The sequence below is a fragment of the Spea bombifrons genome, chromosome 5 (assembly GCF_027358695.1).
Source record: "Spea bombifrons isolate aSpeBom1 chromosome 5, aSpeBom1.2.pri, whole genome shotgun sequence".
Lineage (NCBI taxonomy): Eukaryota > Metazoa > Chordata > Amphibia > Anura > Pelobatidae > Spea > Spea bombifrons.
Genome location: NC_071091.1, coordinates 24,146,486 through 24,168,783, shown reverse-complemented (window position 1 = coordinate 24,168,783; position 22,298 = coordinate 24,146,486). Strand labels below are relative to the sequence as shown.

The following is a 22,298-nucleotide window of genomic DNA, read 5'->3' as shown; positions in this document are numbered from 1 at the left end:
TATATATATATATATATATATATTTTCCTTTTTAGATATATATATATATATTTATTTCCTTATGTGTACATTTTCTTTTTTGTGTATATATTTCTTTTATGTGTATAGGCGAAATGCGTATTGCTACTGCCCCCCCCCAATCTCCGGAGATCCTGTGAGATGTCACACAAGAACCCGGAAGCAATCAGCGCCCTATAGAAGATAGACACCAACGGACTTTGTTAGGTTTTCTACCTTCCGTTTGGGACTTCTATGCTGGCTGTATACATTGGTCCTGTAAGCATATTTATTGTATTTATTTGATGCCGGAATTAAACCTACATATAGAAGTTTATTCTGCAGGACCTTGACTGATCTTATTTACTCTTTATGATCCACGCATATAGCACTTTATTAGTGCTGTTGTAAAGTGTGAGTTTGATACTGCAAAAATTTTCGATCTTATTCATCTTGTAATTAGAGGTTGCGCTATGTCTTATTTGTTTTTCTATGTTTCATGTTTCGAGTTTTAAATATTCGGACAGAAGATCCTTCCACATTCAGATATAGGTATATGTATCTATTTTTATATTAATTTTTGATATCACAGGGTGTGAACAACACGTTTTACATATTGATTTAGATTGATTTAGTGATTTATTATCCACAGCTCACCTACTCTAAGTTTCTTTTTTCACTTTATTGTTTTTGGGTGTGTGCAAGGGAGACCACCTTGAGTATTTGGTTTGGAGCTTTTCTTGCTGTTTTGCTAGTGCTGTATTTCACTTCTTGTTAGTTTTATATATATATAATATACGCCATGTGTGTGTAATCTCATCCACTCCATACTGTGTCCCTGAATGGCAGACGTAAAATGTGGTCACCCTAACCCTCACCGGTAGAGGTGTCGCTAGGGGGGTTATGGTGATTTTCTTGTGTGGCTGTTTTGGTGTGGCAGAGCGTGTCCTGGTGTGTGTGTTTGGGTGTTGGTGTGGCAGAGCCTGTCCTGGTGTGTGTGTGTGTGTGTGTGTGTGTGTTTGTTTGAGTGTCGGTGTGGCAGAGCCTGTCCTGGTGTGTGTGTGTGTTTGGGTGTCAGTGTTTTGGTGCCATAAAGAGACCCACAAAAGGTTCTGATGACAAAGCTTAGTCAGCAGTTGGCTCCATAGCTCAGGGGTTAGAGCACTGGTCTTGTAAACCAGGGGTCGCGAGTTCAAATCTCGCTGGGGCCTTCCTTAGACTATTTTGTATAAAGAACAATTGAAAACAACTTGTTGAAGGCAGCCAGTAGGTAATTATCTGTGGACACATAATGCATTACTTGCATGTTTGCTTGTGTGACCGATAGGCACTCCGAAAAGAGCAATCTAAATATTGCCTATGAATTACAAGGAGTTTTATCATGCATAGTTTGGATGGGGCCGGGGGGCATGATTTTATTAAAAAAAAAAAAACCTTAGCGAGTGCCATTATGGTCTATATACATATATATATATATATAATATACGCCATGTGTGTGTAATCCCATCCACTCCATACTGTGTCCCTGAATGGCAGAAGTAAAATGTGGTCACTCTAGCCCTCACCGGTAGAGGTGTCGCTAGTCTTCTGAGATGCTTCAAAGACGTCTTTGTCACCAGACCATTTGTTCTGTAAAGAGCCCCACAAAAAGTTAAAATATGAAAGCCTTGTTTAACAAAGCTACTGAAATATGTAAAAGAAAGTGGATCAGAGAAACTAACCAAACTGATGTATTTTTCTTACTAAAAGGATTTATCTCATGACCTGAAGTTTGGTGCCAGTTTTCTGACAGGAAGTATAAACTGTCAGCACATAATAGAAGAGAGGAAGCTAGGCTTGGCACATGAATGTGAAGTAAACGGCTTCTTCCCTCTTGTGTTTTTTTTTAAGCTCTTGAATTAGTTAAAAAAACTTAAGTACAGAGGAGTAAGAATTCACAAATTCACTGTCTCCATTCATTACTGAGAGTTCTTTCCCCTCTCATTTAATGGGGGACAGACCTCAGTGACCCAAATTGTAACTCACATCAAGTTACTTGACCCCAATATGACCCCCAACCTTAAACTAGAAATGGTTGAGCCAACTGGGTAAGACATGAGCTGAGTAAGGTCCAGGTCCGGTTTGCAAAGCTTGTAAATAAAGAGAGCTGGACTTGTCCTTTGGATAAGCCGGGTCGGTGTGATCATCCTAGTGATTGTGAATGAAGGCTCATAAATGGAAAGGGAGGATTTGTTTTATCTGGTTTAGTTTCAGCTTTCAATCCTCCTTGTTGACAGGTCTAGCCAAGCAATATGTTCGACTTGAGTCCTTAAAGAATTAATTTGATAACAGGATTCTTTAGTATGAACATCGTCATTCATGCATGCATTTAAACAGGTTAGGCAAACTGTCCGAACATCAAACCATGTGCGTGATAATGGCGTATTATCCATAGTACATATGTGGCATGTACACAAAACCATGATCTTGCCTAACCATGCTCAAGTAAAGCAACCTCCAAAGTGTCATCAACTGTTTTGCGAACAAAGGAAATTACCTATCTGTATATTGATATCCTTTAGGGAAAACAGATTCTTATTCCATGTTTAGTTGACCAGTTTAGTTTTCTAATTATATGACTAAATTTCTCTGTACATTACCTTGGCAAATCAAAATGACTGAACAATTTTGTTGATAAAACTGAACGTAATCCATTTCCTGAGAAGTATTTTGGGTAGCTTAGGCTATTTTTTTACTTAATTATCCATAAAATTGTCAAGGCTTTTTTTCCATTACAGAAGAATAAAGGTGTTGGGCAACAGGAGATGTGAATGAGGAATAAACACTGATTAGTAATGATTTTCTTGTGATTCACAGGGTTTAACATGAACCCAGTGGGACCACCCATACAGCACAGCTGCCCAAAACCAATAGTATTTAATTTTGCTCTCACTTTACTTTTCATTCTCTGTAATATGTTTAATTAACCCTTTAAAATACTGTTCCTTTCATGTCTGGTTTTAAGGAAATGTGAATGCAAAAATGTAATTAACCTCCAGTAAATTCCAGTGAGATTTCAGACTCTCAAGTAATATGGTTACTTTTTTTAGGATTAAGATTATTATCATTAAATGAGAAAGTGTGATAAAATATTTCTCTATTCTTTGTAAGTACTTACACTATTGAACAAATTAATTAATTGATGTCATCTCTGTAGCCAAATTCAGGGAAAGTGCTCATGGCATCTATCAATTGGATCCCACCAAACTTGACCACTGAGTTAGAGTTAGACACAGGTTAACCTTAGTGAATAATCCTGTGTTAAGAACCAGCATTTTTGGACTGCTTCAAGGCTAGCTCTGGTCTTAGAACAGGCCCAGACTGGCTATACGGCACATCAGGCAAAATGAGCATCAATAGTAAAATGTTTTTCATTGTGAAGTGAAAAGTTAAGTACAGAAGTCACTGAAGGATCCCCAAATCTTTGCCAAGTCATACTGTGCGGAAGCAGAAAATACAATGCTTTAGAATACCCAAAACATTAATTAAAACAATTAATGTAGGAAATATCACTTAGCAGTTCTTTGGCTTCCTGACTTTACTGACCCTCAGCTGGAGATACAAATCATTTTTATTTCCTCTTATTGTTAATTCTGATTGATGGAAGCCCAATTAAAAGCCTATAACTCCCCTACTGTGTTCAGTATAGTTAACACGTAAAGTACTGTTTGCTTTGAGCTATATAGAAGACATGGTACTCATGGGGGACCAAAGTAAGTTCAGAGGCCTTATAGGTCCTGGTGCTGGACAATCAAACTTCTACCAGGTGGTGAGCCTTTGGAGTTGAGGGCTACATGGAAGATTCAATCTAAAGTCCCAGACAGTTTATGTAATTTATGTAAGCCATTGTTAAAAAAAATAGCAAACTGTGTCTTTATTTGCAATAATAATCTGGCTTCACATACGGCGCCTCTAAAGTCAGCTCAGGCTAATATTGCCCCTTATTGGGTGAAGACTGGCTAGGAAAGGTGACACTCATCTCTAGCAAACATTGTATTTATTACAGATAAATCACACTGGGAAATTGCAACTAAGTAGCATTTATATGTATATAGTGATAAAGGAGACTAACAAAATATAAAAAAATGTAAAAATACATTTCTTGTGCTGGTGGCTGCTTTCTCCTTCAAAGCATGCTATTTTAAATACTGTTAGCATTCTGGTGAATCTGGTCATGCGCTACGCATTGTAGAGTTATTAGCTGCCCTCATCATGTTACATTATTTTTATTTATATTGAGCCAATTAGTAACTGTGTCAGTGAAATGTGAAATTGTTTTCTGTCAGAAGAAAGGCAGTCAGTTTGTAATGCTTATATTCCAATTCTCCCTGGGTTTGTGGAAATTGGGCTTCAGAACTTTCCGCTGGTTGTCGCCAAAATCCTCAAATATTTTTTTTACTGGTCTTAAAAAGCTAGAAGAAAACATATCATTTCACAGGAGACATGTAAGTCAGGGACAGAGTAATAAATCAGCCTATATCTTTTCATATGTACTCCAACTAGAAAACCAACAGTGGGTGTAATGCCATTTAGCTGTTAAAACATAATGGGTGGGTGGGTGGGGGAGTTAGGTTGCACTGTTCCTCATTTCATGGCAACCCATGTTGGTTATATGTACCTCACAATATTAAAGCTTAAAAAAAATATTCAATATTTTTTTTTTATTGCATGTGGTGATACTTGACAGATGTATCTAAAGTTTATGATTCAGTGATGTGTTAATACAGAATTAATAAATTTACAGATTCATTTTAATCCATCCCATCTTTACCGCATTCTGAAAAAATGACATGTAAGGACAGCAATTACCCCTCAAATGTTTGGCGGAACTTGGATAGAGACCTTAGAAAGATGGCTCCATAGCTCAGGGGTTAGAGCACTGGTCTTGTAAACCAGGGGTCGCGAGTTCAAATCTCGCTGGGGCCTTGCTTGTAGTTTTATACATTTGGCCACAAAAAATTTCTAAGCATTAGACAATTATTTCTAGTGAGTTAATATTTGAGTTCCATAATGGATTATCAATTCCTGTTTCTGTTCAGGTATTAGTACAAAGGACTTGATAAATAAAGTAAGGAGGTTTTACTTTACTGAGACAGTGGTAGATAACTCAAACAGCCTCCTTGCCTCTACCCTCCCAGAGTGTAGAGGCAAGTGTGGGATCTTCAATATGCGTAAAATAGGCATTTGACTAGCTTATAAACATATAATTTGATGCCAAATGAGACCATTTTTTTCTGATGCAACAGACTTAGATCTACGGACACACTCTTTACCATTCTTTTAATTTTTAAATATTTTAACATCCAAACAGCACAATTTATTTATGAGTCTTCTATGAGGGGCAGTGTCAAACGCCTTACTGAAATCCAGATAACTCAAAAAAGTAATTAAGTTAACTACTCTTGTTAATAGTAACTGCTTAAATAAGTCTGCACGTGGTATTGCCGAAACATTCCAACATTGACTTAAATGTGAGTGCTAATAAACATGTTCAGGAAGTATGCTTGTGGCTCACACTATCTGGTATCAGTAGGGGTCGCCAGTAAAATAGTTATAGTTACTTGAGACTGAGACAATGTAAACAGACACTGATTTGACACTGGTTCACGGATTGAGCACTGTGCCGTAGTAAAGGTGGACACCAGATTTTTTGGCGGGAGAGATGGTGGATGCAGTGGTTCCCCTGCTTGTACTGGAAGGGCGACCAAGAAGATCTGGCCCTCCTGCAGGCCTTTTGGGCGGGGAGGGAAGGAAGACAAGGCATATCCGTACAGGGAGTGCTTTGTCAGAAGATTTTCCAAGGTTCTAGCTTCTGCTGCGGATCTAAAAAAAATAAAAAATAATAATTTTGGTTGCTAGACTGTGAGGCTTTATTTCATTAAAAGGATAGGTTACTGCCCCACACAGCCTTATCACATATTAATGCATATTAAAACACAATCTTTTATCCAGTATGTCACGGAAGCCTCCGTGCCATGGGCTCCTGGAGGGGACTGAGTGCCAGCCTCCTTACTACAGACTATGGGCCCTGATAAAGAGTGCGATGTTATCCTTTTGTGTGTTATTAATAAAAATGTATTTTATTATTTCCTAACCGTTTACACACAGCACACTAAGGTCTGGGAGATAATCTAATCAAGACAATGTGTATTTCTTATTTTAGTGGCATCTGTATCCTTTTGTATTGTTAATCCCTTTACTGCCCTTGTTGTCTCTGGGATGCAGATTAAGGGGGCGGTTTGTATCCCAATATCTTGTTTTATGTTAATAAATAATGTGAAAGTGTTTTGCTGGATATATCTGTGTCTAAAATAAATCAGTTCTCCTCTTGTTGTAACTAAAGACTAGTCTTGCCTGGTTATTTGGATACTGGATAGTGATATGCCTTTACTTTGCTTGGGGATATTGCCGACGGATTGTGGGGAATTATTGTCCTGAAGGGAGAAGTCGCTCTTGGCGGAGAGGGGCAACCTGAAGTCCCTGGTCGGTCCGTCACACATTACAGCACAATTGGTCACGACTAACCGTGGCAAATGTTGTACCACCCAGGTGTATGCTTGGGGACGTTTAAATGTCTCTGTCTCTATCTAATATGCCACCCTGTTCTTATTGGTTATTGTTCTACATTGAGTTTTCACATTGATTGGTTGCCATGGCCAAAATTTTTATTCCCATTGGCTTGAGATACCAATGGTTATTGTGTTTGTTCCAATTCATAGCATTGACTTACCACCCATAAAAAGTATTGGTTTTCTCCAAAAGTGTCTTCTGCATTCTGACCGGCAAGTTGTGTCCTTATTTGTGACCTGGTTCTTAGGAAACTTTATGTAGATACCTATCTTTTACTGCAAGAAATGAAGCGATGACCAGCGTAACGGGTTCACCAAGAGAGCTGTAGTAACTCCCAGAGATCACCCAGACGTATCCTCCTGTTGTCCCCGGAATCACTTCCAGCACCAGCCAGCATGCGCACCTTGGAACCCTGCTATGTGTACCCAATAAGTAGACACAACTACCTTGAACTGAGTACAGCAGGAATGAACAGTTTATTGATGTAAAACAGACTCATATATCCAGAGAACTGCATTAACATAAATTAACAGATATATGCATACAACCCAACCTTTAATCCCTAGGCAGCAATCCTATTGATGGGATTAATTAAACAATGGAATTCCTGCCTGTTTGGCAGCCAGGCTGGAGCCATCTCTGACTACCTTGGGGCCTTGTATGACAGGTCATTCTGTCACAACCAGGGACCCTTCTATCTACCTGGTTCCTCTTACAAATATGCATGTAAAAAATAAAGAAAACCACTGAAAAAGTTGCAGCTCCAAAACCAAAATTTGTACACTGATGACAAGTTCTCGACCAGTCTGTCGTTTGACCAGAGAACCAAACTTCAATTGAATTAAATAACTGCATGCAAACTATTTTATATATACATATATATATATATATATATATATATATATTTCTATGTCATAGAAATGTAAAGTACATCATTATATTTTTATTTGTGTTTCTCAAATTGATACCACAATGAATAATGTGCTTACTAGAAGGCAGAGCAGCCATCAGAGGGGTACAAACATGTATGGGGCACAAGCATTAGACAGAGGGAAAAACATAGTTGCACCCTCTTAAAAACGAAAGAAATTAAAATAACTAATTTAATAAAGTTTAATAAACTTTAAATATTTAAAGGGACACAATTATTTCATTTTGAAGCACTGCCCACCCCTACCCATAGTGTAGTGTATATGCAGATGGTCTGTTTGGAAGGTTTGGAACATATGTATAAAACCATTCTAAAGACGGTGGCAGCGAGTAAAGTAGAAGTGGGACAGTCAGTGGAAGGGACAATTTCTAGGCACCAACTTCTTTTTAATCGCAGCACTGAAAGTTGGTCTTAATAAACACAGCACAATGGCTTGCACGGAAACCAGCTAAGTGTCCCATTAACAAAGCAGATCAGAACATATTGGGGTATAATACACTAATAAGAAACACAAAAGATGCATACATTCTTATATTCATTTTACATAGACAAGAGGGATGCTTGGGTGGGTTAAAATGCATAATATTTTGAACATATTTTTCATTGATCAGTGCGGTTAGAAAAATCTAGGGGCATATTGTGAGTAAGGATTTATAATGGGAATTGCATTATTTTAGCTTTCTTGCTGAATAATAAGTTATTTTAGCACACTCTAGTGGTAACATGCAAGTATAACTACATTGTAGTCTTGGTAATATTTTTGTTGTAATTATTATTTTATTTACACTGTATAGCAGTGCTTCTTATAGTACATACATTCGATGGTTACGACAAACTAGGACAAAATGTTACATTAGGTAATAGATAACAAAAGGTAACTGGGACAATGGTGTAGTGAGATTAGGTAAAAGGGTTAACATAGAAGGTAGGAGAGGGTACAGTAAGGCTGAGGGTTAGGAAAAGGTATAATCTGGCTGTTAATTTATTCTAAGGATTTAGGTTTGATGAAGGCATATCTTTGTAAATGTAATATATTAAACAGTTTCACCATATACTGCAATACTATTTTTTTCTGCATTTACACCGCAGCCTAACACATCTATTCCAAATGATGCAACCACTGACAGATTCCTTTACTGAATAATTAATCACGCTTTAATATTTAGTGACAATTGAGACGGAAACTAAAAAAATATTTTATTTTGCACATTTTGTTAATGTAAGATGTCATGTTATATAATTTTTTTTAAACTTTTTTAAGGAATACAACATTTAAAGTAATTTTAACTACAAAGAACTGTTTGCCGGTTTAGGATGCATCCTAATTTTATTACAATTTGCACTCTTGTTTTGCCAATGGATGTGAGCTAAGAGGACATAAAAAACATTATTCCAATTTGAAAAGAGCTTCTGTATCTATTTTTGATACTTGCCTGAAGCAGCAGCTTCCCTTGATGTTCTGTCCATTGTATGACAGTGGCCACTTAGTCCTACAAATCATAAGAAGAGGAATAGCTTTTTTGGCCTTTTCTACTACTGATTTATGGTTAACCAGTTACGGATATTTTCTATCAGCAAGGTCCTCCCTTTCTTCAGAAGCCCATTGTATTAACTACAATTTCTTTTAATTAGTCCTTTCTTGATCAGTTAATAATAACAATTAATAAAGCCAAACTTAGAACTAAATGCAGACATACATATCAGGTAGATACTGAGCAACTACATCAATTATTTATCTTGGCTGTCAGACAGGATTGAAATCAAAAAGCATTTCACGTCAATTCTGGCGTAATTCTTGCTACTGCTAATGGATCCAATGCTTTTGCACAGCAGGACTTTAGTATTCTGAATGGTTTCCATGTTAAAATGCATTGTACAAAAAGCTATCAGCCGTTTACAAAATGAATCCCTGGTCACAGGTGCAATGATTTTTGTTGCGTCATCTACTGTATTCCAAGAACAAATCAGACTTGGACCCTGGACTGCCCCTTTAATATTACATTGGTTAATCTGGAAGAAGATAAATCAGGTTTTCTAAAGTTTGAGTTTATCTTGTGAATGGGTCATCTACCTTCTTCCTCCCAAATTAGCACATGACTTTAGGCCGTCCTTCACATAAAGCACAGATATCAATATTGATTTAATAACTTTTATTTCACTATGGATAAATTATTCACCACGGCGGCCAACTATGTAACCCACCGTGACACTCAACAATATCTCATAAACAGTAAGTATTAACATTTCAACAATAGTAAACTCGTCACAATGTGTTTGATTGTTGATAATATCAGCAATGCTTCATTTAGAGTGCAAAATTTAACCTAAACAAATTCTTAGTCACATAACCTACTATTAAAAAGCCATATAAACCAACCCTAATATAGGCATAATGCTGCAACACTTTCTATGTTGAAGCCACTGGCGTCCCCTCCTGCGCGGTGGATACAAAACTGCTTATCACCAGGCCAAGCCCGAAGGCTTGTGCAACACGAGCAAGGCTATACACCTAAGACTATAGTGCTCTTGCACTATACCAGGGCCATAACAGCCATAAACATGCTGCAGATACAGCACAAATAGGGGCGCATGTGCATATAGGAAAAAAAAAATATATATAATAGTATAATAATGTATATTAAATGAAGCAAATATATGAAAGATGTGAATGCACTCACAAACAGTGCCGGTGTATGAGGTTCTTCAGAATAAAAAACATCTTTATTTATTCATTAAAATCTATAGATAAATAAAAGACCAAATGGTGGAATATCTTCCTGTAGATGGTAAAAGCAAACGAAATGCACTTACAGGATGGCAGATATCAATGAGGCGTTCAACTTAAAAGTCTGGAGGCAGGGGGAAAAGGTCCCGATATACGAATCATTGCGGATTATAATTTTACATTTCTCCTGAGGAAGCCCCCTAAGGCGAAACGCGTTGAGAAGAGAAGAAGCAGGAGTACAATATCATCTGATAGGAGTTGATCGGGATAATCGCTGACCATACTACCACTAAGCTCTGATTTTTAGCCTTTAATTATAAAAAAAATCTCCCTTCATTGCCCACAGCAAAGTGAACCACCATTTCTGCGGAACCCTACCCAAAAAATTAAGAAACTATCTACCCTCCCACCGCATAGTCTGATTCACCTAACCTAAAATCACTCAGGATCCGAATTAAGGATGCCTACCCACATGGCCAACCCAAGCCTGCTTTGCTGCCCAATAATGATACAAATGCCCCATAATCAAGATTGTGCACCACAAACTTATAACGACAATTAAACAGCCCATTCATTAACGGCTTCCTACACAGTCTATTCTATTCTGATATGCTTTTATTAAAGCCTCATATATTGCCCTAAAATGAAACTGGCCACATATATTTAATATATTTAATGACCATTTCATGCATCAGTTCTTAATGCCAGGGCTGATCTTTTTCAGCAAAGTCATAATATCATAACTATGTCAAATGCATGCTTTCAAACTATGACAATTCATTTTGCCTTGTCAGCATAGCTTAGAATTGTTATCATAACTTTGTGTTTGTTTCCTCTCTTTTATCTAACTTGATTCTACTTGACCTTTCAAGGGCCAAGAGAATTTAGTGTCACCAGTTATTCCTGGCTTTGGAGGAAACCATCATAATTATGTCAGGTCTCTGCCGGTGATGTATCCTGACATTCATTTGATGTTGTTGAATTTGTTTTTGATCTTATACTTCGTATGCTGAAGTCCATATTTTCATGTCATGCGACAATTTACCTGTTTTTTTTTTTATATATATATATATGTAATTTTATTTTATTTACAATCTACTATCAGTGTAACAACATTCAGCGTGAGCTGTATCCATCCAGTTATATTCCTTACAATTGATATCACAGCATGCTCCACTGTGTGATCAAAGTTTAACCAGTCATGTAAACTCGGATATAGGTATGTAGTTCTGGTTTAAAAGTTTAAACTAACCAATAAAACTAACTCTGTTCTGAGTACCTGTATGTCTCTTTGTCACCTTTGTTTATGAACATCTAGTTTCAGATTGATTCCGGCTACTTGGGCCCACATCCTCTTAAACCCTTTAAACATATTCATACTGGCATTGGACATTTCTTCCATTATTTCCATGTCATGAATCACTTTGGCAGCCTCCCTCTAACTGGGTGTTTTATCTGACTTCCGATGGCTACGACCAGTTTAACCCCCATTATAACAATACCCAACAGCTTATTTCCCTTGCTTGGAAATACCCCCATAAAAAGATGAAGAAGTGCAAAATAATGGTCCAAACATTTTGATATTTGCATCACTGAGAAGCAAATTAACACCAGGAATGTCTTGCTGTTTAAGACAGTGGGAGTTATGTACCGTGTTTCCCCGAAAGTAAGACAGTGTCTTACTTTCTTTTTATCCCTAAAAGCCCCACTATGTCTTACTTTCGGGGTATGTCTTATATTGGGAAAAAATTGTCGAATTTTTTGTTTTAACCATAACACACATATACCAATCCACACACATATACACCAATCCACACACATATACACCAATCCACACACATATACACCAATCCACTCTCACTTAATGCTTTCCTACCTTTCCTTTCTTCTTTCAGCTTCTTTTCCTCCTCTTCGCTCCTCTTCTTCAGTTCTTGTCTCCTTCCGGGTCAGAGGGCACGGACAGCGGTGGGCGCGGCTTCAGTGTTGTGCGCCGGGATCTGACAAGAAACCCCGGCGCACAACAGCTGTTGCCGCGCAGATCACAAGGGAGCGGTATCGGAGGTCATTAACAGACCTCCGGCTCCCTTGAGTGATTTTAAGCCGGGTTGAACCCGGCTTAAAATCACTCAAGGGAGCCGGAGGTCTGTTAAAGACCTCCGATACCGCTCCCTTGCGAGCCTGCTCCTCCAGCGGCGGACATTACTGTCCGTCTCTGGAGGGGTGCCGGGTGCCGCAGGTTGGCACCCCCTGGAGTGTGGCGCCCTGTGCGGTCGCACACCCCAAAGGTCGGCCCTGCTCTAAGGGGCCGGCCTTAGGGGTCTGCGGCCGCACAGGGTTTAAATAAAAACATCGGGGTTTTTTTTCAACTTTATTTAACATCCTCCATGTTAAATAAAGTTAAAAAAACTTTATTTAACATCCCCCGTGTTTCCCCGAAAGTAAGACATATGTACGGCTTATATTAGCTGACCCCTCTGAAACTCCCGATACGTCTTACAATCGGGGGTGTCTTACTATCGGGGAAACACGGTAGTAAGAGTAATTCTGGTGCAGTGTCATGTCCTAACACCATAGTAACCAATGGAATGTCCATGCTAGCTTCATGATAACATTGGTTGCCATGGTAAAAATATTAATGACATGTTGTACACTAAATGCATCAGGCAAACTGTTTCATGCTCTACTGCATAGGTCCTGCTGTATGTCTTATTTGTGTTTTGCGTCTCTCGGTTTGATCTATTTAATGTGAAATTAAACATTTTACCTATACTTATGCCTTGTGTGTTCCAAAGGTGGAACACAGCAATAAATAAATAAAAAATAAAGAGTGGGTGCTAAAACCCATAAAGGGTTGTTTCCATACAATGCAACTCAACTAGCATTCAGCGATCAGCACACGCGTAATGCTTATGCAATTTGTTCTACACATATAGTAATAAACATGAAAAGCACGTAAGCACAGCAACAATACAAAACATAATGTAAGATAAAGGCAGTACCTGTGAGATCCACCTTTGGAACACACTGGGAATATTGTTATGGTGACAAGACAACCTTTTAAACTTTGCATCAAATCACTTTACCATACCCCATACCTTCCATAGTCTGCTTTTTTTTACATTACCTAACTGATGGGAGATTTGTAGTCCTCAGTAGGGAGGTTAGAAAAACGCTGATTTAAAGGGACAGTCTAACATTCCATACAGCCCCCATGAAGAACACATTATAAAGTACTTGGTACATTTGTGTATGTTTAGTGTGGTTTGGAGATAATAAGGGCAATTTGAAATGGAACTCATTTGTCACCATAGTGTAACCAGAAGGGATCCTCATGTACATCTGCCATGCAAGGTGATGTGCCTCTTTAAAATTGATGTCCAGAGCTCTACCTACAGGCAACTAATCGCTAACAAAAAGAGTATCTGGTAGGAGGAGGGAGCTATCATGTGGACCTGTGTTATTCTGGATTGTGACGACAGTATAGCAATGACTTTCCACCTTATGGTTTATCTGGGATCAAATGCAAATAAACCCAAATAAATAAGCAAATTGCTTTGCTAGGCAATGTAGGTCAAGGAAGACAAAACTGTTTCATTAATTAAGTCAGAGTTGTGCTTAAATGCAAGTATGGTCTACCAACCGAACCTGTAGCCAGAAAGGTAGAAAGAACCATGGTTGACGTCAGTATCAGGAGTGTACATATCCACGATGCCATACAGTGGTAACATCTCTAGAATGTTATCAGTTATGGCTTTGTTGCATTATTAATTATCTCAGAGCTGGGTGCCCCTGGACAACAGGGTTTGTCCCTTATAAATGTTAAAAATAACAATAACAGGCATAACCAGCTGAAAGGCAAATTAACTAATTGACTAGGTATTGAAAATGAATTGTTGCACTAGAGCTTACTTTTATAGGAATCAAAAATATAAAGCTTGCATGAGAAATTATTAGCAGTAAATGCTATTCTAACATACAATCTCATAAAAATATACACGTTTACATCAATTAACAATGTTTCAATTATATGTAGTTCCCCCAAAATGTCTTATTTTTCAAGAAAAAAAGCACATGATCTTAGATGCTCGATCAGAAAGCAAATTAACATTAATACACAAATTATGTGCCAAAACGGTCAGCTAAATATTATTTTATTGGGACAATTTGTGTGTGTGTGGGGGGGAGGGCATAGCACATATAAACAGCTAAGCATTTATATATCACACAAGATATTCTAGACTAATTGTGATGGCTTTACTTGGCAGGCTCATGAACCTAGTCACCGCTACCAATCCGCTGCTGGAAAGGAAGCAAGTGATTGCAAAGACATATGTTCCTGCAACAGGATGAAGGTTAAACGGGAAGTCCTATGGGAAAATAATATTTTTCCTTGAGCATAGAATATAGCACAGTTTACAGTAATGTAGGTTAGCGTTAAAGAAAACTTGGTTTTATTCATTTTGTTCTAAAAAAAAAAAAAAAAACCTGTCCTTTAACTGCATACCTGCCATTGTTGTAAACTGTGTGATATTTTAGGTGACTTTCTCTTCTCAAACACTCCAAAGAGCTGATTCTTTATGGCGATACTAACAAAGAAATACTTTCCTCCACTGACTTTCATTACAGTGTCAGTTTCTGGGTGAATAAACGTATTCTATTGTTTATCACAAGGCAGTATGATAAAGAGTCAGGTTAGTAGACAAAGGTGACAGAGGTGGAACACATATAATGAACGAATAACCCAGATATGTAAAAGATTATTAAAACTTTGGAACTGTTTTATAAAAAGGATACAACTTATTTTTAACACAATTCTTCTAATAAGAAATAGTTCCCCTTTAAGGATTGTGCTCCTTATGGTTTTGACAAGTACAAAATAGCTATGCATAAAACACTAGACAAACACAGCATGATTACTATTAATATGGGGTACTTAATCTTATGTCTGTGAAACCAGTCTGACATTTGTCTGGGAAATAACTTGCAGCAACACAGGTTAAATAGGGACAAGGGCTATTGGTAATGTTTATTTTTAAATTGAGATTTGCACTAAATATATGCTCTAACAAGACCAAGCAGAATGGGTTTTGGCAAGTATAACGTTTCTGTAGCCTGCACCCAAGCAAAATAATGCTATTTTCCCATTGCTTTTCATATCTTCCCTTCAGGCAGTATATCATATGAGTAGGAGTAAGGGTTTAAAGAAGTAAGGTTTTTTAATCCTCCTGCACACACACACAGACTAGCGTACTTACACACACACTAACATACTTATACACACACTGTAACCTTCTTACACACACTGTAACATATTTACATACCTAAACAAACACACAATAATATAATCACACACTAACATGCACACACAAACATATTTAAACACACACATACACCATACTTAAACACTTAGCACAAACTAACATACATACTTAAAAACAAATAGCACCAGAAACCCCTCCTGATCTGTTGTCCACCAGCCTGTGAGAGCTCTTCTGCTCCCTTAGGTTCCTCACACGCTGAACGCTGGGAAACAACATATCCCGGCGCTCATACTCAGCTAGCTGGGACTGGCATGGTTGTGCTGGTGGTGGGGCACCATAGACAGGAATCATGGGCCTTCGTTACTCCAGTGCACGTGTTTATATGAATCTAATGTATAGTGGAGATGCTGACCCCTTGCTGATTATCAAAGATACCCTTTAATTCTAAGAGATATTTATGGGTTCTATAAAGACATATGAAGATTTCTAGTCATGTTGCAAGAATTAAGCCGCTCAGGGACTCCACATGAAGCATGCACATACACCCTCTGCCACATTGGTAATGCATTCCTTCTCAGGAATGATTTTGCAAAAAAGCAGAAAAACATGAAGAGATCCAGGAAGTCACATATGATTATACAAAATAGAAAAAGGCTCCAGGCACTCAAGGGTTCCATCAGGCAGATTTATTGAAAGAGACGAACAACAACGTTTCGACCTCACGATGAGGTCTTTATCAACTTGATAAAGACCTCATCGTGAGGTCGAAACGTTGTTGTTTATCTCTTCCAATAAATCTGTCTGATGGAACCCTTGAGTGCCTGGAGCCTTTTTCTATTTTGATTTACTGGGGAGCTGGCCCTTCCTGGCACAGCTAAGCACCTGAGTTCCTGTGGGGAGTGTGTGCAGATTCCTGATTCTGGTGACTATATGATTATACAAAGACATCCATGCCTCTCTTGCCTTAGCCAGTGTGAGCATTCGTGATGAATATACCTAAGAGAGTGGCAAAGTTGAAACCACTGCTCTGTAAGAATGTGAATGCTTATCTAGATTATGACAAAAAAGCATCATGATGCTCCCTATTGATTTTTAAATGACAGATGGACAAGTCCCATTATTTTGTTTTAAAAAGTGTATTCCACATTAAGAACCATATATCAACAGTCAAGTGTGATGACAACAGTACATCAAGGCATGGACAACTAGCCATCATCAAGGAATAATGGACTCTCCTTTGTCTCAGAGAATTTGGCCGGAGCATGGGTATATAGTTAGGACAAAAAACTTTTATCTAAGAATACGTATTGGTTGAAGATTGAATCGCCCTTAGTGGCAAAAATATCCAGAAATGCAAAAAGAACTGTATCTGTTTACTTGGTATGGCACCAACAAGTGAGTCTACTTTTTTTTTTTTTTTTTTACAGCTTATATTACAGCATAGGGGAGGTACCTTGTATGTCATAATAGGTTCATAAACCTAAGGTCTGGTCAGAGCCTACAAAAATATACAATAACCACCAAACGGGAAGTATTTGCTAGGTGTAAGTCCTTGCTTTGTGCCATGTACATGTTTGGCATTTCAGCAGCACCCCAAGACGTGAACATATATGCTTTTTACAGTGTGCTTCCCTTTCAAAATATATACAATAAGGTGGTCATTACTTTCGCTATAGCATCAACAATAGATGCAAGTATATTTCTTGACTGGAAAACAGGTAAAGTGGAATAATCAAATGTTAAAACATGGCTTATTTAGGATGCAAATTGACTGCATTAGGACGCTAGGTTGTATGCGTTTCTGAATAGGTAGGTTTTAGTGAGTAAGTAAGACAATCTGACACAACAAGGTAGGGAATTCTACAGAATAGGTGCAACACAAGTAAAATCCTGGATGTGGGAAGAGCTGATGATGGTAGAAGAGACAAAGTGCAAATTGTGGAGATAACAGTGCTGCAGATGGTGCATACTTCTTAAGGGTTCTGAAGGTCATGTTCATTTTGGAGGGGAGTTTATGAAAGGTCCAGCAGAGTGGGACAGCAGATAAAGAGTGGTGATCAACCCCCCCCCCCAAATATCTGGGTTGGAGATGCATTGGAGTGGTAAAGGGGGGAAAGGAGGAAGCTGGTTAGTAAGTATTCAAGATGGAATATCACATTGGAATGGATTAGTTGCCTGGTTGTTTCAGTATGAAGACAAGACAAATCTTAGAGATATTTCTCAGGTGAAGGTGGCAGGATTTGGTGGGTGACTAAATAGAAGGAATGTAGGAGAAAGCAGTCAACAGTGATAGCAACGCAACAAATTTGGTCCGGGTAGTTTTTCTATAATGAAAACTCTGCAGTGCTGCCAAGCTCCAATTTTACGAAATAATAGACTATATGTATAAAATAGCATCAAGATTGGAAAACAATATATGTGTAGGTGCACTAAACATAAATATAAAGAGGACCGTGGGAATCGGTCTTATTTTTTTGTAGGCACCATGAATTTCATTTGCACTAAAAGTGTGTTATCAGGAAGGATAAGCAAAGTGTCTGTACAAGGATATCAGTGTCCACGCCAAGGCTTGTGGAAACCATTGGGGCAAATTAGAAGGTTATTTACCGTATTTATCGGCGTATAACACGCACTTTTTTAACTAAAATATGAAGCTGAAACCCTACCTGCGTGTTATACGCCGATAAATCCTAGAGCCAGTGGCGGAACTACCGGGGTCGCAACTGCGACCGGGCCCTGGAGTTCTGCCAGTCAGGGGGGGCCCAAGGGGTGCCGAGCGGTTGCTGAAGACGACCGCTCGGCAACTCTCGGGCCCCCCTGACTGACAGAAATCCAGGACTCCTCTGCTGGCGGCCGCCGCCGCCGCCTGCCTCAGCCTCAGCCGCCTGCCTCAGCCTCAGCCTCTGCCTCAGCCGCCGCCTGCCTCAGCCTCAGCAGCAGCAGCCGCCGCCGCCTGCCTCAGCGCTTCAACTCCTGTGTTGGAAGCGTGAGGCGTTTGTCTCGGGTGCCGGCGCTCAGCAGTGAAGCGCCGGCACCCGAGACAAACGCCTCACGCTTCCAACACAGGAGTTGAAGGTAAGTGACCGGGGTGGGGTTAGGGAGAGAGAGGGGAGATCCTGAGAAGGGGGGTTAGGGTGTGTGTGTCTGAGTGTGTGTGTCTGAGTGTGTCTTACTGTGAGTGTGTCTTACTGTGTGTGTGTCTTACTGTGTGCGTGTCTGTGTGTGGTTTCCCAGATAGCAGTGATTCTGATGAAGTTTTTTTTGTTCAGTTTTTTTGTTCAAAAATGGGGGTGCGTGTTATACACCAGTGCGTGTTATACGCCGATAAATACGGTATATGTCTGCCACAAAGTCTACTACCCCTGCCCTGGTAAGCAGCAGTTGAATGTTGAAAGCGCTGTCATTAATAAAAGCACCTTGCCACATATCAAATTACCCGTCAATGGTCATATGACCTGTTGTGCGATGAGTGCATTGACAGTACTTCTTTACATGGATATTGACGTGCTCCTAAGTACTTTCACATGTATGCAACCAAGAATTAAAGAAGCCGTTATCTACATGAAGATCCTTTATCGGCCAAACAAGCACAATTTCAACTTAAAACGTTACTCCTATTTTTGCAACGGCCACTTACACATTTACACGTGGCCTTTTGCAAACGCAGTGCTGCAGGCATGTATTTGGATTAACCCAATAATTTCTCCCCTAGCTAAACCCTTCTTCAACCAAGCCATTGCTGGTTCATAATTCACACTATACTTTCTGTGACCCGAACAGAACATACATATCATGCACGAGACACATTGCAATACCGCGCAGAACACAAACATCAACAGCTTAACCAACTATATAGAGGCACACATGCGTGTAACGTCGATATTCATCGATTTATATAGTGCCTTTAGAGCATAGAAAAAAGGTGATTGGGGCCCTGCTGACATTACAATCTAGGAGTTAGAGTGTATTACACTGGAGGCAAGAGCGCCAGTCTTTGTGATGAAATTAATAATATTTCGGGAGATGAGTCTGCATGTAGGAGAGGGACTAAAGAAGGTGAGCCAGAGGGAGGCGGGAGAAAGGGACTTAACCTGTTAGTTGATCAGAGTCCCTAAAGAAGTGGGTCTTGAGAGATTTTTGGAAGGGAATGTTAGATAATCCAGGGAAGGCATCCCTGAGAATGGGAGCAGCCCTTGAGAAATGCATTAAATGTGCTCGAGAAGTCAAAGGACAGGCAGATCATCAGATGAGTGGAGAGACCGAGCAGGAGTCTATTCAGAGACATCAAAACACTCACATGAGTGTAATTACTGGACTGTCTCAGCAAAGCACCAACGATCGCTCATGCAGTAATCATGACAATGGGATAAACAGTTACCGGGGGAACAGAAGGACTGACACCTGGCGATGGAGGTAGGCGGGATAGATGCGCTAATAGAAAGGGAGTTGGGGATAGGCCACCTCTGAATATATGAAGGGCAAAACACAAGGTATTGTTTTTCCTTGTGCACAACTCTCACAATCAAGTGTTGTCAGGCCTGTGGGAGTGAATGGCATTGTGCACCATTTGGGATCACTATCCACGATTTAAGAAAAGAATTTAATTTCTTATGTCCCAAACCCTCTCACGGCCAGACAGCCAGTGCTTACGAATGAGCGGTAGTATACACCCAAAGCCTTACAACCCCGCTTATACCCACGACACCTAATCCACATACAGCTTTGGGCCGACTCTTAACCTGCATCCCTGCCCTCCGCAAACACCTGACTAAACAGCTCACCTTCCCTGTCCCGCCTACCTTTTATTAAACCTACAGACCCCGCCCACCGCGCGCCCGCTCTCAGAACGGAATACGAACAGTTCGGGAGAGGGACGCAATTGGCTGCGTGTTTTACACACCCGCCTTCCATTGTTAACCCTTCCACCGCCGAGACACCGAAAGAGTCGCATTGGTTCTATTCGAACCCGTTACCAAAAGGAATTACGTCAACGAAGAATCCACGTCAAAAGGACAAAAGCAGCAAACACCGCCGCGGTCAGGTAGCGCTTACGCGCAAAGATCGGTGTGACAGGCGCGCGCCCATCTTATTACCTCCCTCAAGTTTTTATTTGTCGCAGTGACGTATGACGGTTGGAGTTCCCACCCCCATAGTGCAACCAATCGGTGGTGCACTTGCGTCGGGTTTGGCGGTTGCGTTGTGGAAGGGGTGGTTGGTGAGAGAGCGCTACTGTGTTCTTCATGTACAAGGAAGAAGACGGGAACGATAAGGCGGAGTGTTCGTGTCCGGCCCGCTGTCTCAAGGCCCTGGTGGCCGTGTATTGAGGAGCGGAATCAGGCCTAGCGTTGTCACCTACAGGCACTCCCCGAGGTTGGCGGAGCTGCATGCGGTGGAGGCGGAAGAAGCTGCATATCGTCGCGCACCATGGTGTTTCTCAAGCTCCGGGAGCAGGTGAGAGGTGGCGGGGTGTTCCGAGGTGTCTGTCACCGTGAAGCTGGGCGGCTAACCGCATCTTCTGTCACAGGCCTGCAGCACAGCTTGGCCTGTGTTGTTATAGCCTGGACGCATTGCATGGCAGGGCACAGCGTTCCATTATTCCACATGCAGTATGAGATGCGATAACCTTAGCATGCAGCGATGGCTGCACTGGCCGCTGAATGCACCAGGTGCTGGGTCACCGCCAGCGCCCCCGGATCTCTGTCATGTGCTTCTCGCCACCGAGGGCCATCCCCGTGTGTATTGGAGCGGCATGTCGCGGGTGGGAAGGCGGTCTCCACGTTTTTGGGTCACCGTGACATGGATATAATTACACGAGGGTTTGACATGATGTTGCCTGTTTGTCATTTGCTTTAGGATGTCTCATGCTGTGTGCTTCATACCCTACACAGGACTTCATTGTTTCATGCACGTATCGCACATATATTATATTTGAATTGATAAGGATGTGGCTACTCCTGATAAGATATCCTTAAGTCAGCATGCCTGCTGCAATTATGGTGTTAGCATTTATTGCAATGCTATTTTTGCACAGGTGTGTGTGTAGCTTATGTGTGTGTGTGTGTATGTGTATATATATATATATATATATATTATACACACACTCTGGCCTTTCAGGTGTTCTTAATGTTAATATATCCACTGTGATCAATTTCCCGAATGCATTCCCGATTCTCTCGCGTATATCTCACCTCCACGTGACGCCAAACGACTTCCGACTCCACTATTGACTAACGCGGTCTGTCATGTAAGTGGTTTATATTTAGCTTCCCTCTAGTTAGCCATCCTCCATTTCTGGACTATATGTTCAAACTGTTGCTGTGGATATTCGCTCCTCGGGTTACACAATTTTCCACGATGCTATTGAATATATAATTCTGTTCTAGAGAAAATTGATTGGCGCTCTCTCTTGCATTGGAATTGGGGAATATGTGCAGTTAGCTTTCAAACCTATTTTTGCCCTAAGAAGTCTGCTGTTAGCTGCAATTTATGCCAACGCATTTCACACGTGGCAGCTAGCGCTCTAATATGCTATTTGTTCTATATATTCTCTGCGTTTCTTGTTAGGCTGGTCTCTGGGTCAGCAGGTACAGTTTAGCTTAAAGGAACCCTTTAGTGTCCCTAAAACACTCGCTACAGAAGAATGTATATTAAAGTACAAAACAAAGATGACCTAGAAGTTGCCGTCCTCCATGGTCCTAAATCTAATGCCGCTGATTAATTACTTCAAAGAGCTGATCAGTGACAGGAAAGCGTTCATATTGACCCCAATGGGAGA

At 40.1% G+C, this 22,298-nt stretch overlaps 1 protein-coding gene and 2 non-coding genes across 3 annotated transcripts in view; all 3 read left to right on the top strand.

The window, feature by feature from the left end:
- The first annotated feature begins 1,135 nt into the window (after positions 1–1,135).
- Positions 1,136–1,208, top strand: TRNAT-UGU (transfer RNA threonine (anticodon UGU)). The gene has a single exon. It is a non-coding gene; the product is annotated as a tRNA-Thr (tRNA).
- A 3,681-nt stretch (positions 1,209–4,889) lies between these two features.
- Positions 4,890–4,962, top strand: TRNAT-UGU (transfer RNA threonine (anticodon UGU)). The gene has a single exon. It is a non-coding gene; the product is annotated as a tRNA-Thr (tRNA).
- Positions 4,963–20,631: 15,669 nt separating this feature from the next.
- The window catches only part of ANKRD28 (ankyrin repeat domain 28), a 50,757-nt gene continuing 49,090 nt past the window's right edge, over positions 20,632–22,298 (top strand). Inside the window, exon 1 of the mRNA XM_053467736.1 lies at positions 20,632–20,974. Coding sequence (XP_053323711.1) covers positions 20,948–20,974 — 27 coding nt within the window. The 5' untranslated portion in view covers positions 20,632–20,947. The remainder of the gene's footprint in view (positions 20,975–22,298) is intronic.